The following is a 15,382-nucleotide window of genomic DNA, read 5'->3' as shown; positions in this document are numbered from 1 at the left end:
ACTTCACGGACCCAGCTCCAGGGTCTGAGCCCCCCCCCGACAGAGCCCACTACCTGCGGACCACATGTTCAGACACACTGATGCTGCGGCATCGGAAGACATCGGCTGCAGAGCTCTCCTTGAATTCTTTGACGGGTGGAGAGTTATTCAAGCCTTGTTTGGGGGGTCTGGCTATCCTCAAACTACCAGGTGAGGAAGGAAGGACCAAGCCCCAGAGAGCCCAGCTCCCGGGAGGGGAGAGCAAGCCATTGGAGGGATGAGGAGGAAAGGTCACAGGCCACAGGGTCAGGATGGAGAGCCCGCGGGTGAGATGAACAAAAAACCATGCCAGAAGCCAGTTAGCAGGGGGAAGAAACAGAAAACAAAAACGCATGAAAATACATCTTGTAAACATGACAGAAAAAGTCAGGTTTCACGCATGATACCAAACAAGGAACACTAGTGCAAACTAAATGTGTGGATCGCGCCACACGGCAGATTCCAGGCTGTACTGACCAGGTGTCCCCCGCCCCGTGGAAGGCCAGCACTGCCCAGCTCAGGGACCAGGAAGCGCCGAGGCCCTGAAGGTAACTGTTCCAAGGGGCCAGTTCTTAGCTCAAGGCTCCTGGCCTCCAGCCACGGGGGCTTGAGAAAACAGCTTTAGACTTTAGGTCACGCTGACCTGGTCATTCTGGAAAATGCCGTATTCCCACCTCAGGAGAGCCAAAAAAGCTTGGGTGGGAAGGTAGGGGACGGGCAGGGGGGAGCTGTTTCAATGAAACACAAACAAGAACACAAGGCCTAGCACAGCTCTGTGTCAGATTCGGCAGAAGCGGCTGTGATGGGAAAGAGAGTGTCCCTGATGAGCAAGGGGCTGAGGAGCGAGGGCGGGAGGAGGGGCGCCCTGCCTGGCCCGAGGCTGGGCTGACCACAGGGCCCTCCCCATCCAGGCTGGGTGTTTGGCTTCTCAGGAGTCACAGCTGCCCTGATGCAACCCTGGGCTCGTTCAGTGGAGTCAGACCCAAACCCAGATGCCCTACAGCTGGCCCCCAGATCGCCAACTCGGCGCCTCTGGCACTGGCTGCCCAGGCACGCCAGGACTGGCTGTGACGCAGCACGCAGGTGCCCAGATACTGCAGAGCACAGTGCCCGGCTTCGTGAGGAGAGCGCTGGGCTCTCCAGCTGTGTAGGGCACTAGCCGCCTTCACAGGCCCTGCCCCAGGGCACCTTGGTACCCAGCACGGCCTGCACGGGGGCACAGCCTCAGCCACGCATCCCATTTTCACTCACTGGCCTGGGGCAGCTGGTCAGCCCCAGGCCCCGCATGCACCATGCTGCTCACAGGTCACAGCTTGCAGACCTGCCCGCCCACCCCACCAGACACCAGCCATGCCCACGGCAGGCCCCACACCTCTTGGGCCTCTCGTTGAGACTGGTGCTCCGTGCTCTGAAGCTGTCCTTCTCAGGGGTGTCATCAAAAGACCGGAGGACATTGGAGCGCAGGCCCTGCACAGTGGAGCAGACCTGAGCTGGAGGCCTGGGGACCCGGCCCTCTAGGCACCCGAACACTTCCTCCCTCTGCGCCTGTCAGCCCCTCCCAGGTATACTGCCAGCCTGGGATGGGCTGCAGACCCAGAGGCAGCAGCTCCTGCCCCCATGCCCACAGTGAGTGCATCTCAGCAGACCCCTGGGCGCCGTAAGCACAGCACCAAATGACACCCCACCTCTCTCCCCACCTGTCATGCTCTAGCCACAATCAGCCAATGGCAAACAGGTCCCAGCCCTGACACTGGCTTACCTTAGTGATAAAAGGAACAAAGTCTTTCCGGAAGGGCAGGCGGCACCTAATGAACCACATAGCTATGACATGATGGGCCAGGCACACGATGTACTGATTGAATCTGTGACGAGAAGAAAACGGAACTGCAGGACCTCCATCCTGACACTCGAGGGAAATGTGGAAGCGGGAAGCGCAGACTAATTCGAAAACACAGAGGCCAGCATGGCATTCCACTCCGAGAGGCCTGTCCGCGGCCAGAGCCGGGGGGGCAGGGCCTCCCAAGGGACGAACGGCCAGCACTTACTTGGAGGGGTTGGTATACGGTAGAGAGATGGCAAACACACTGGCGTACTGCTCTGCTGCGAAGTTCCTGTAGAGGTGAGGCAGCCTGGCCAGAGCTGTGACACAAGGAGACAGCCAGTAAGGGAGCCCAGGCCAGCAAGGCAGACAAACCCACGGCCGCGGCGGGGGCTGGTGTGGCCAGGGTCCTGGGCTGCGTCTAAAAGCCAGTGCAGCTACTGTGACCCAAGAGGGCTGCAAAGGAGTGCAAGTCATAGCCCACCCAAACCTGACCTTCCCCTGACTCCTGGCCTTGGCTCTCTATTCCAAGGGGTCCTAGGCCGAATTGGGCTGGTGGCCTGCCTTTGTACGAGCCATGAGCGAAGAAGCATTTTTACATTTTTAAAGAGTTGTAAAGGAGAATGTGCAGCAGAGGCCATTATTGTTCACACACCGGAGGGCCAGCTGACGGCCACACACACTAGGGGACTGGGAACCAAGGGGCAAACGAATCACCCTGAGCTCCTGGAAGTCACAATCTGAGGGGTAAGCCAGCAAAGCCTTGCCAAACTGTAGGGTGCGTGTTCAGGGAGACAAAAAGGAGGCTGTGAGAGCCCGGCCAAGTGCAGGGACGGATGTCAGGTGACAGGAGGCTTGTGAGCTATTTAAATTGATATTGAGGGGAAGAAAGGAGCCAACCCCTTGAAGACCAGGAAGGAGGAAAGCATTCAAGGCACAGGGACAGGAAGTGCAAAGGCCCTGAGGCAGCAGAGGGTGGCATGCCCCAGGCGCCCAGGAGGATGACGCACCTACATGTAACCACAGAGAGGTCACCAGGTAAGGTCAGAGACAGCAGCACGGCTTACTTCGGGCAGGGCAGGGCACAGCCCTAAACCCAAGGGTCCACCCCACACTTACACACGTGTGCAGACGTGGAAGTACATGGAGCTACAGACACTTACTCGACAGGAACTCGAGAAGTGGAATGGCCATGCTGGCCGTGGCCGAGATGTGCGTGAGCTTCACGACCAGGATGGGCAGGGCCTTGACCATGATGTCCGGCATCTCTACGCTGCAGATGGCCAGGGCCACCACGCACTGGCTGGCACAACGGTAGATCAGGCCTTGCTCCAGGCAGTACACCATCTCCCGCTGGGGGCAGCACACATGCTTCAGAGCCAGCCCCCCACAGGCTGGCCCTCCACACCCGCCTGTCTGTGTTGGCTGTTCTGGTGAGCCAGGGCCTTGTCTACCCTCACCCCACTCTAGAATGTTCTACAGAGGCAGCCAAGGCTTACAAAGGTGAAAGGCCTTGTCGCAGTTCCCTGAGAGTCTAAGCGTCAGAGCCACCAGCAGCTGACCCCAACTGAGCCACCTGGGTATCAGGGCTGCTCTGGTCAGAGGCTTCCTGAAACCTCCCCACCAGCCAACACCCTGGAGCCAGGACATGCTGGGCCCATCACCCCCTTGGTTCTGGGATCCCCAACTGGTTGGCATTATTACAAGAGGTGGCTCTGCCTGACACAGCAAAGCCACCAGGCCCCCGCCAACCATGGGCAGGTCCTCCATGAAGACAGTGCAGCTGTGCCCACCAGAGACAAGTGCCAAGCGTGGGCCTGGGCCTCAGCCTGAGAGCAAACTGCCCGGTGGCACAGGCCCCATAGGTGATTTTGATTTCCTGCAGCCGCCCCATCCCTCAGCAACATTTCAGGCCTCGAGAGTTCTCAGGGGACCTTTAGCCCAGCACGGCCAGCTGCCACTTGGTGGGTGTCGGGTGCGGAGGGAACGGGACGTGAAGTGGTGTGTGAATTCCCAACATGCCATGAGCAGGAGTGAGGGCTCAGAGCTCAGAAAGCCCAGAGTCTTGGTGGGAGCCCTCCCCTTTGCTGGCCCAGCTGAGCTGGAGCAGGCGGCCTGAACTCTCTACGGCAGAGTGACGAGGAAGGCGTCGGGAATTTAGATGCAATCGCAAATGTGATGGCTCAGCATGGGACTCACTCCTGACAGCAAGGGATAAGGACACAAGCCTTACGACGCAGATGTGGAGGGAGAAGTCGGGAGGGGCGCTGGCCTGGCCACACTGCCTCTTGGGGCAGGCCGGGCTCTGCCAAGAGGCTTGGCCACCCGTCCTAACGCTGTGAAGGCTTTTCAAAGAAAAGATGCTGTGTGTATGTTGGGGAGGGGAGTCCGGCGCTGCGTGACGCCCACACACCCAAGGGGCCTCAGGTGTCCGGCTCCAGGCCGGGCAGGGGTCCGGCAGGCACGTGGGCAAGCAAAGGCAGCTCCCTCATGGCCCAGCAGCCACCCAGGTTAGAAGGACAATGCTGGGCCCACTTAATTGAAGCAAACCTCCTGAGGCCCAAGCACCACAAAGGTTGACTGTCCCCCTCCCATCTGGTACCTGTCTGGCTTTGTCCAAGTAGTTGTGGTACGAGATCAAAGCTGTCAGCACGGGAACCACGGCCAGATGCAGGTCAGTTCTGGAGAACCCCTCCGGGATGCCTCGGAGCCGCTCGAGGGTCTTGGGACCTGAAAGCTAATGACCAAGGTCCAGACATAAAGCCCCGCCCGGCGGCTAGGTCACCTGCTGGGTGGCTGGAGAGTGCCAGGAGGCCCCCGAGAATTCCGGCCCAGTGGGAGGAGGGGTCAAGAGCCCGGGGGCCTTCCTGCTTCCTTTTCTGGCCAAGGGTCTGCCTTTTCAGGGAGGTGAGAGGCCACCGGCCCTGAAGCTAGAGATGTGACTGAGGCACTTGTCACAGCAGCCCCCGTGAGATGGGAGAGGAGACGAGATGTCACACTCAGTATCGCGCGTTCCAGCCCTACGTTGGGGACCTCCGGTTTTCTGCCCTATGAGCTGGGAAAGGAAGGACGGGGCCCTGGAGGCATGACCACTCCCAACAGGAATCACGTCTCTGAAGGATATGCCATCTTGTGTTTCACCAGTTTGTCTCCCAGGGCCTCGCAGCCTTGGGAGAGGGAGGAACTATGCTGCATCCAGGCCCATTACCCCAGCCCGCCGGGGACACAGGAAGCAGCCGTGTTACCATGGAGTAGAGGGCGGAGGACAGCTGGTCGACGCTGCACGGAGAGGTGAAAATGAGGACCTTGTAGCGCAGCGACTCGGGCAGCTTGCTAAGCACAAGCTTCAGCACCTTCCAGTCCGTCTCCTGCGGGAAAAGTGGGCGGTCAGGGGGCGACTGTGCTTGGGGGCGGGAGACGAAGTTCGCGAGCTGGAAGCTCTGTTTGGAGCTGGGCAGCTGGGGGGCCTCTGGGCCCCCTCTCCCATTTTCCACACTCCTGGGCTCGCTAGGGAGGGCTGAGGAGAGCTGGGCAGAGTGGCAGCTGCCCACCAAAGGCCACGCTGAGCAGGAGGCCCAATGCAGAGTCCACACCACCCCGCTCTTCTTAGCTGGACTTGGAACTTTCTCGCACACCTGGCTCCATCCTCCCCATTCACCCAACGGGGACCGCAGGACTCCCTACCTACAACACTAAACCCAAGGGGCCATGACTGATACCCCCCCAGAGCACAATGAGGCACAGCAGGAAAAAGCTATTCCCCAGCAGGCAACCCCCACAAGCCATAGCCCAGGTACCTGCTGCAGGACTCAAGTCGACCCAGGGCCACAGCTCCAGGGAGCACACAGCTGTGGCCCCACAGGACCGAGCCCGTGAGCCCTCCCAAGCTCCCTTCAGGGGGACCGCGACCCATGAGCTACACCAATGGACACAAGCCCCGAAAGCCTTTCCCCAGGTACCACCTGTGACACGGAGGCTTTGGGACTCACAGGAAATCCCCAACAGTCCCCTTTAGTGCCACCGCCTGGCACCGCAAGGGAACCTGGTCCTGCCTCGCCATCCAGCCGTTTCCCGCCATGGCCGCTGGGAGCCAGCCCAGCCCATTGCAGGCCGCCCTGCGTGGCCGAGGCACGCTGCAGACCATGGCTCCTCTCTCGCCGGCCTGGCAGGGCACAGGCCTAAACGCTTCTGCCCGCCCCATCTCAGCTCCAGCTGCGTCTCTGCCCATGGAACTGCGCCTGCCACTGGAAACTTCCTCAAGACGGACCTCACCTGCCCCTCCAGGTGCCCTCAACCACACGTGACTGCTCCCACTTGCAGCCCCACACGGCCCGCCTGGGCGTCCTTCTGAGGCGAGCGCTGCTCTGAGCCCAGTTACCTGCCTGTACACTTAGTCGTGCACCAAAACCACCGCCTGGAGGCAGGAACGTTCCCTCAGCTCCTCACCCAGATCCAGGTGAAGCGCTGCACACGGCAGGTGCTCAACACAGTTACAGAACCGCTGCTGGAACCTGCACACCTGCGCGAACCTTCCAAGGTCGCTGTATTAACAAGGGACTGCTTCCCTCTGGGAAGCATCCGGCACTGCTCAGTCTGACCTACCACAGCTCACCTGCTTCAAACACTGCAGCAGGACACGGAAGAGCAGGGAGTAGGGCAGAGAGCCAAGCCGCACGGTGGGGCCCGCAGGCACAGGGCTGGGCGGTCCGGTAGGAGGTGACAGGGGGCCACTGGCCTTCTTCTCCGAGCCTCTCTCTGGCTCCCTGTGGAAACAAGCAGGGGAAGCGCTGCAGCTGAAGCCCCTGCTCCACAGGGTAAGAAGACCCACTGCCACCAGGACCCCTCTGGGAGTGTCCCTCAGACGACCACCCTCGGGGTGAAGAGCAGCTGGCTCCACCCAGCTGCCCTGGGACCCTACTGCCCCGGACCCAGGGGAAACGGCGCTGACAGCGGCAGTCGGGAAGGATGCGGGCCCACACATACATGTAGTCACAGAGGCAGTAAGGGCTGAACCGCACGACCCCGTCCTTGGTGGGCAGGCCGAGGCGGTGCAGTGCGTCGGCCCGCAGCAGCAGCAGGAAGTCAAAGGCCTGCAGGGAACACAAGGCACCATCTACAGACCCACACGTCTCGCAGGAAGGGCTGCTCCCGCTAACAGCAAACACCCCAACTTCTCTGTGCAGACAGCGGTGTCGGGTAGTGAGGTGCAGCGTTCACGGCCTTCGCCCTCAGAGCCCAGGGCGGGCAGCTGGCCGCGCTCCCAGGACAGGGGCTGAACCCTCAAATGCTGGCTGGGCAGCAAAGCGCCGCCCTGAGTGCCGGGGAGCAGGCCTCTGCTCAGGACACTGTCACTTCCGTGAATGACGGGGCTCCCCAGTGACAGGGCTCAGGGCCCCATTAGGAGGGCCCAGAGCTTCTGTCCTGTGACCTCTGCCCAGCCTGGTGCCAGCACCCAGTGGAGCTCAAGGCAGTTGCCCTGCCCAGCCCACACCCTCTGCTGCAGACTGCTGACAGGCTCGGCAGCAGGAGTGATGGAAACACGTGCCACCCTGGAAGCTGATGCGACACCCTTTGTCTCTCCCCACCCCAGGCCACTGTGTGACTCAGACTGACGTGCCACAGAGGTACGAGGGCTGCAGGCAACGGGAAGGGCAGCAGGTGGCATTGCTGGAACTGAGGAGGGAGCAGTCTGCTGAGGGCTCCTCCCGGGGCCACCTGCCACTTCTCGAGCCTGTGGTCACTGTACCCACCGAGACTGAGGCAACTGCTGGGCCCCGTGGGGAGTCCACCCCGGGCCAGCCCCGAGGCTCCGCCGTACCTGCAGCCGGATGCTGCCGGCGATGGGCAGGGTGTAGTTGTGCTTGTAGTGCAGGTGGATGTGGTTGACCAGCATCTCGTACACACGCACGGCGTGACTGGCAGGCAAGGCATACAGCTTGGTCTGCAGAGAGCGCGCGCTGGTCACCGCGAGGGCAAGAGGCCACCCTGCAGCCCAGGAGCTGCTGCCCGGGAGGAGGCAGCAGCAGCAGCTTTGGAGGTAACTGGGCAGCATCTTTAAAAAGCATGAACCCTTCACGCCACCAGTTCTTCTCCAGGGCCTCGCCCCCCAAACATCCCACCCGCGTGCACTGCACTCTTGGTAATGGTAACACATCAGGGACGGCCACATGTTCCTGGCATCCACAGGGAGTCAGTTACTAAAACAGGAAGCCCACCCAGTGGAGCACCGTGGAGCCACGTGTGAGACGAGCCCACGTGGGCTGGAGGAGCACGCTCAACACCACTCAGCAAAGATGGATAAACCGGACGCACAAATCCACAGGGTATTCCACAAGGGGTCTCTGAAGGGATTTCCTCCCCCAGTTGTTGGGCTGTGATCCCCATAGTAAGGCCCCTCCCCGCCCCACCTCAACAAGGCCAAGGGCCCCTCCCTGACAGGTGAGCCCAGGTGTGAGAGTCCTTGGTGCTGCCAGAAGCCTGGGCGGGTGGAGCCAGCAGGGGGCAAGCGGGACCCCTTCAAGATACTCAACCTGAGAGAAATGTTTGAAATCCTATCACGTTATTGTTTTTAAAGAATAATTAACAAATCTGTCTCTCGTTTCGAAAACATAATATAAAAGCATTATCCCCATTTTCCACACACAAAAAAAGGGTGGGGGGAGGAGAGAGGAGGGCGTTTGGCACAATGCTTGACGACGGCCAGGCAGTTTCGGGAAGGATGCCCAAGGAGCTGGACAGCGGCTGCTCTACCGACCAGTTTTGACGGGAAGGAGGGAAGGAATCAACTTTTTGCTATGTTTATGCTGCCTGCATGTTTCACCCGGTTAAAACAGGGTGAATATACTACTCTTTCATTACAAGAAAAATGAAAACAACCTGGCGCAGGACTTCGCCTCAACTAAGAAACAGTTCAGTTCTGCGGCCCCTGGCCCTTAGGGCTGGATTTCCAAGGGAGGGCAGAGAACTATCTCGTCTTCCTCCTCCGTAGGAGGGTTTTGGGTTTGTCCAAGCCATGGGGCTCCCATAGGCCCCACGCTCCCCTCACAAGCCAGGGCAGTACACAGTGTGGGGCTCCAATGGACGGGACACCAAGGAGATGCTGTCCAGGTTTTATCAAACACTTTAAACTTCACGTCAGAAAATAAAAATCTATCACATATACACATTACAGGAAACTGTTCTACCGTCTTTATGAACTAGAAGTTTTTGAGACAACGCATTCAAATTTTACATTTCACACAATACTGATGCTAGCAAGTGAACTTGAGTGACACTATCGTGCTTTGAATATTGGTGATCAAGGTGTGGCGCAGCAGCAGAGGCTGATCGCTGCCCCTGGGGACATTAAGGGATGAGGTCACAGCACCAGCAACACTCAGGAGCCAGGCAGTGCCTGGGGGTACGTGAGGACAGCCACCGCCCAGGAGAGTGAGCACAATGCTGCAGAAATGGCTGGGGATGGAAAATGAACGTGAATCACGTGACTGATAAAGGACCTGTAGCCAGAATATATAAAGAATTCTTACGACTCAAAAAAAGGACAAATGACCCAATTTAAAAAACGGGCAAAGGATCTGAACAGACATTTCTCCAAAGATACACAAATGGCCAATAAACACATGAAAAGTTGCTCAACATCATTAGTCATTAGTCAGATACAAATCAAACCACAATGAGATATCATTCCACACCCACGAGGATGGATATAATTTTAAAACAAAACCCACAGGAAATAAGTGTGGATGAGAATGTAGAGAAATTGAACCCTCATTCTCTGCTGCTGGGAATGTAAAATGGACAGACCCTGGGGAAAAGTCTGGCAGTTGCTCAAATGATTAAGCACAAAGTTACCATATGACTCAGCAACTCCCCTCCTAGGTACCTGCCCAAGAGACATGAAGACATACGTGCACAAAGAAACCTGTACCTGGATGCTCGCAGCAGCATGATTCACAGGAGCCAAAAGGTGGAAACCATCCAAGTGTCCATCGACAGATGGACGGATTAGCAAACTATGCTTTAGCCACACAGTGGAATATTACTCAGCCTTAAAAAGGAAAGAAGTACTGACACGTGCTACAACGTGGGTGAGCCGTGAAGACCTTATGAAAGACGTCAGATGATGCAAAGGTCTGTATGATTCCGTGTCTATGAACCGTTCAGAATAGGCCAATTCATAGAGACAGAAAGCAAATTAGTGGTTTCCAGGGCTTGGGGGTGATGAGAGGAGAATGAGGAGTGACTGCTAATAGGTATGGGGTGTCTTTTGGGGTAATGAAGACGTTCTCAAATTGTAGTGACAGCTGCACAACTCTGAATATACTGAAAACCAGTGAATCCCATACTTTAAAACAGAGCAATTGTACGGTATGTAAATTACATCTCAATAAAGCTGTTTAAAAAAAAGAAAAAAATCAAACCACCCTGGGACCAGAGGGATGGCAGCCCTTCTGTCCTCCGCTGCTGGGAGAGCCGCGGGGATGGTTGGGGCCCTGACTCGGGTGGGTCCACACAATCCACAGTCTGCCTCAGGCTCCCTGAGGGCTCTCACACAGTCCCCACACTGTGACCAGGACTTGGGATCACACCCAGGCTGCCCAATTCAGCCCCTTGGGCGCACCCAGGTCTCCCAGGAGATGTGTCCCTACAGAGCGGCCCTCCAACAGACGCAGCCGGCTGTCACCCATCCCAGAAGAGCAGACGCCCACCTGAAGGATGACCAGCAGCCCCAGCACGGCAGTCTTCACGTCCTCCAAGGAGGCCGAGTACGCCGCCACCTCTCTTTCCTCCAGCTCGGGGGGTGGAGAAAGGGAACGGGCAATCACCTTTGGAGAGAAGATCTGTGTTTAAGGTCCAGCTCCAGGCTCCCGGTGGCAGCACTCATGCAATCCAGTACTTTCTACCAGCAGACACTTTCTCCCTTATTTCTCCAAAGGACTGATACACTTCATGCACCTGAGGGACCATGGAGACACTGCTAGGCATTTCGACATGACCAGAAAAGGGTGGTATAGGAGGACAACGGCCCAGCCCCACCCAGCCCAGCTGCGGAGCGTCACCACAGCCGTTTCCCAGGACCCCAGGCAGCAGAACACGGCTGAGCAACAGCAGGCCCGGCTGAGTCTCCAGACACCACCCATCACTGCGGTGGGGGGGGAAGCCCTGCCTCTGAGGAACCTGCTCGTCATTCTGCAGAGAACGGGACAGAGTCCAGAGGACGCTGCTGCCCGCAACACTTTGCCACAAAGGTCGGGGGCGGGGGTCCCCCTGGCAGCCCAGGCACCCCACACCCCAGGCCCAAGCAGCTCTCACTTTCTCGATGATGTCCAGCAGGCTGTTGAAGTGGTGGGTGTGACAGCCTTCGGCCAGGTCCACCAGCAACTGCGTGGCCAGCTTCCGGACCTGGTGGTCTCTGTCCTCAGGGATGTGGGAGAGCTGGCAAATGACCACCGTGTTGATCAGCTCCTCCTGCAGCAAGCACAGCGGGGAGGAAAGCCGTCTGTGACAGGTTGGAAAGCAGCTGAGGTCCCACTGGAGATGGGAAAAGCCACGGGAGGGATGTGTCCGCCTGAGGGGCCCAGCCCCTTCCCGAGTGCTCTGCATGGCCCCTCAGGTCAGGGGAACAGCGACGGCTGCACAATAGCCTGGCCTAGGTACAGGTCCACAGGCTCAAACATGATGCAGCGTGAATGTCCCCTGCTTGCTCTGTTACTCAACGTCACAAGTAAGGACGATGTAATGTGGGAGGCCCTATGTGTGCACCTGGGGGTGGGATAACCTCGCCCCTGACATCACCGAGTCCACTGCAATGGGGCAGTGTGACGAGAGCTTTCAGAGAGGCAGAACGAGACCGACCCTGACGTGAGGGACCCAAGAACCCAGAGGGGCTTCCTGAAAGAGGAAGCATTGAGCTGGACTTTGAAGGAGAGTCGGATACCAAGCGGGAGAGACATAGGGAAAGGGAAGGCTGAGAGAGCAGGAGGGGGAAGGCAGGTGCTGGGCACAGCAGGAATGCAGGAGGCTGCGGGAAAGCAAGGGAGGCCGTACAGAGCCTGAGGTCCATCTCCTGGAGGAAAGGGCATGGCGGGCAGGCACACTCTAGTGTTTCTGAAGGAAGGAGGGACTTGGACCACAAACACAGAGAAGGATGTACTGGAGGGAAGAATCCAGTAGTAAAGAGACAGGCAGGGCCTGGCACCGTCCTGGCAGTTACCGGTTGGGCTGGGGTCCAGAGGTGAGTGTGATTACATGGACATAAAGAAAGAATCACGCAAGACTGTACAGAACTCTTCTGTATTCTGGGTGACGACCAGGCTGGAGCTCCCTGAGGACAGGAACTGGTAGGGGGCCCCGTGAAATGGACAGACGGACGGATGGATGATGGGGGTATGGACGGACAGATGGACAAACGAATGAAAGAGTAAAAGACAAAGCTTGCCGAGAGAGCCTGCCAGAGGAGTGTGTCGGACCCCAGGTCCCAGGCAGACCCCCCAGGAGGCTCGCAGTACCTCTGGGGCGAACGCCCCCCTCCCCTCCGACAGCCCGGGCTCCCAGCCGGCCCCAGGACACGCACCTCATAGAACTGCCTGTTGATGAGCAGCACGAAGGACAGGACGTCCAGCACCTTGATACGTACAGCACTGCGAGCTTCGCTCCTGGGGGCAGGGGCACAGCGGCTGGGGCCAGGCACTGGTGGCAGCCTCACCCCCTGCCCCAGGCCCTGCTCGCCCTGCATCCTGAGCTCGGAGGGCTCCCCTGGAGACCCAGACCCCAGGCCTACTGCAGGAAACCAAGCCCCCCGAGCCTGGGTGGCAGGAGAGACCCACTCTAACTCTCCCTTCGTGGGGCCCAGCTTGTCAACATGCAGACCAAGAACTGGGCCCAGGGGCACAGAGCTCGGCGCTCAGAGACGGCATCTTTTTAGACAAGCACTCCACAGGAAGCAGCAAGCACAGAGCCTTCAGAGGACTGCCCTACCAGGAACCCACCTGGTCCTGCTCAGCAAGAATCGTTACTTTCAAGAATCCGCAAAGAAAACCCTGACTCTTGGTGTCCTAGAGGCCGTGCCAGGGCGCAGACACGGGGTCAGGCTCCAAGGCCCAAGAGGCCTCCAGAGGCTCCCTACCTGAAGAATCTCTCCATCAGTAACTGCAGGTTGTGGATCCAGCCATCCTTTGCTGGGTGGATTGACTGAGCTCTGTAGGTTATTAAGTTTAAGAGGGAGGACTCCTGTCAAAAGAAGAAAACCCTGGTGTGAGAGCCACTTCGCCTTTCTGGAGGTTTTCTTATGAACACAGCTGCCTGCTGTGGCCCCAGAGAATAGTTTGCTCGGTGAGACCAGTCACTTCAAGGCCCAGGTGGGGAGCCCAAGACAAAGCTCTACTGACAGCAATAAAAATCCATTGAAAAACCCACATAAAAGCCTTGGCATCAAGCTGAGCGTTTCTGGCACAAGGACCGCCTGCCGCCCAGGGAGCAGACGTGCTGAGCACCAAGTCTCCACAGGCAGGCCGACACCTTCCTCCGCACAGGTGGGAGGAAACTGAGTTAGGCTAGCGCTGTGCTCTGACCGACCCACACACCCGCAGCTTACTGACACCCTGACAGACTTGCCTGCTGGAGCACAAACGCCGGGAGAGCAGGAGCCTGCCTGGCCTTTTATTTCAAACTCGGTTTCAGACCTACACAACCAGGCCTCCCAGAGGCGAGCGGGCCCGCTCCTCCCCAGCAGCCTGACCTAAACCACCCTCTTGCCTGAGCCCGCCAGGTTGGGGGAAGAGTGGTCTTACAGGCCTCTGGTCTGCACATCTCTCAATGAGCTCAAAGTATCTCTCCTGTGAGCCGTGGAACTCGTTCTGGTCACACAGCTCTTCCACTGTAGTCAGCAGGTCATGGACGATGGCCTTGAGCTCCGGGCTCTCCAGGCTCTGGGACACAAAGGTGCAGTTACACAGGACTGACTTCCGCTTCCCTCAAGGACTCAAGACCAGCTGCTTCCAGACACCCCCTCAGGCCCTCCTGACCCCACCCGTACGGGGACACTTGGGACAGCAGGGCTGTTCCCGCTCATTCCCTAACCCCAAGGAGTCCTGGCTGTGTCCACACAGTGCAGTGGGCCCTGAAGGGACCAACTGCGAGTGCTTCCAGCATCTTCTGGAGGCCCCAGGGCCACGGTCTCCCAGCCCACCATTCCAGGATGAAGCACTACCTGGCCAGCTGGTGACTGACGACGAAGGGCAAGAGTCCGCACTGAGTTCCAGTCCTTCCTCCCCTGGCCCGGCCACCTACACATCGCCCACCCCAGGCCCCAGAAGGCCTAGCTCTGAACCCGTGATACACACAGCCTGGTCATCTCTGCAGCCCCATTGACAGGTCCCCCTTCCTGCTTTGGTCAGCGCTGTCCCCCAGTTATGCCAAAGCTGTGGGCGGCTTTCTAGATGCTTAGGGCGCTGTCTTCAGGGTGCATGTGCAGGCCATGGAGGTGATCTGGAGTGTAACTGTCAACCCTGACCAATGAGAGCCCTGCCCCCTTGCTCGTCTACTACACGTTCATGTTCCCAGTGATGGCGCAGGTTTGGAAAACCCTGGCCATCTTCAGTGGGTGGCGAGCTGACGCCACTGACAACCATCAGGCAACACGTCCAGCAGGCTCTGGGCAAGGTTGCCAGTGTGCAGGGAACCATGGTCCAGGTGAGAAGAGCCCCGCCATGGCTGAGCGCCCCCCAGGAAAGGGCCCTCGGACCAGCCTGTCCGTGGTCCCCGTCCTCCCTGTGCCCAGAGCACTCCCAACGGCCTCACCTGGAGCTGCTGAAGCAGGCGCTCGATAATGTTCAGCAGAATGTCCCAGGTCACAGCCTGCAGCTCCCTCCTGTACTTCTTGATGAGTCTGGTTATGGAGAGGACGATCTCATAGGACACCACCTCGTTTGGACAGGTCATGGCCTGGAACACAAGGCCCAGAGAGCAGGCAGTGGTCAGCCACTTGGGCCCAGGCACAGGAAGCCCCCATTAAGTCACCAGCTGAAGCCAGCGCCGGATGCCTGAGGGCCACGCCCCCATTCCCATCTCACGGAGCCCAGAAGTGTTTCCTACACCGGCTCCAAAGAGCCTGACTCGGCTGAATTCTGGGCCCCGGGCTTCCCGGCCTAGAGGAACCTGAAAGCTACTGGATGCCAGCAACACGCAGACTGCATGCTCCGGCGCCCGGTGAGGTGGGGGCCGGGCGCACAGGACAGCCCATCAGGAGAGTCTGTCGTCCGGACACGACACAGCTCGTCTGCGCTGCTCTCCTTGTGGTAAGATAAGGATGGGCCGATGGCCCAGCTCACCAGGATGCCAGGACGACTACATGAGAGCACACACAGGAAGTGCTCCGAACACCGCTGGGCCCCATGGAAACAGAAGTCCTATCACTGGCCTCAACTCGAGAGCGAGCGTGAGATTTCCAAGTGAAATCGTCGCCAGTACGACTGTCACCCTTCCTGGGGGCATCTTGAACAGTGCTAACGCTAACTGGCAGATGAAATTCATAAGCTATAACATTTG

The 15,382-nt window shown here is 58.6% G+C and overlaps 1 protein-coding gene across 9 annotated transcripts in view; it reads right to left on the bottom strand.

The window, feature by feature from the left end:
* TSC2 (TSC complex subunit 2) overlaps positions 1–15,382 on the bottom strand; it is a 36,375-nt gene that overhangs the window by 11,274 nt on the left and 9,719 nt on the right. For 5 of the 9 annotated variants that reach the window (XM_033101227.1, XM_033101230.1, XM_033101231.1 and 2 more), the window contains 16 exons: positions 14,636–14,779; positions 13,627–13,764; positions 12,963–13,066; positions 12,411–12,492; positions 11,150–11,305; positions 10,546–10,662; positions 7,656–7,778; positions 6,821–6,927; positions 6,450–6,600; positions 5,083–5,205; positions 4,440–4,574; positions 3,001–3,190; positions 2,064–2,157; positions 1,778–1,880; positions 1,391–1,485; positions 54–182 (listed from right to left, as the gene is read on the bottom strand). In XM_033101227.1, the coding sequence (XP_032957118.1) occupies positions 54–182; positions 1,391–1,485; positions 1,778–1,880; positions 2,064–2,157; positions 3,001–3,190; positions 4,440–4,574; positions 5,083–5,205; positions 6,450–6,600; positions 6,821–6,927; positions 7,656–7,778; positions 10,546–10,662; positions 11,150–11,305; positions 12,411–12,492; positions 12,963–13,066; positions 13,627–13,764; positions 14,636–14,779 (1,991 nt within the window). The remainder of the gene's footprint in view (positions 1–53; positions 183–1,390; positions 1,486–1,777; positions 1,881–2,063; positions 2,158–3,000; positions 3,191–4,439; positions 4,575–5,082; positions 5,206–6,449; positions 6,601–6,820; positions 6,928–7,655; positions 7,779–10,545; positions 10,663–11,149; positions 11,306–12,410; positions 12,493–12,962; positions 13,067–13,626; positions 13,765–14,635; positions 14,780–15,382) is intronic. The other 4 variants (XM_033101232.1, XM_033101234.1, XM_033101235.1 and 1 more) reach the window with 1 other exon arrangement.

The sequence above is a fragment of the Rhinolophus ferrumequinum genome, assembly GCF_004115265.2.
Source record: "Rhinolophus ferrumequinum isolate MPI-CBG mRhiFer1 chromosome 15 unlocalized genomic scaffold, mRhiFer1_v1.p scaffold_54_arrow_ctg1_1, whole genome shotgun sequence".
NCBI lineage: Eukaryota > Metazoa > Chordata > Mammalia > Chiroptera > Rhinolophidae > Rhinolophus > Rhinolophus ferrumequinum.
Note: the sequence above shows the minus strand (reverse complement) of the source record. Positions and strands in the feature narration are given on the sequence as shown.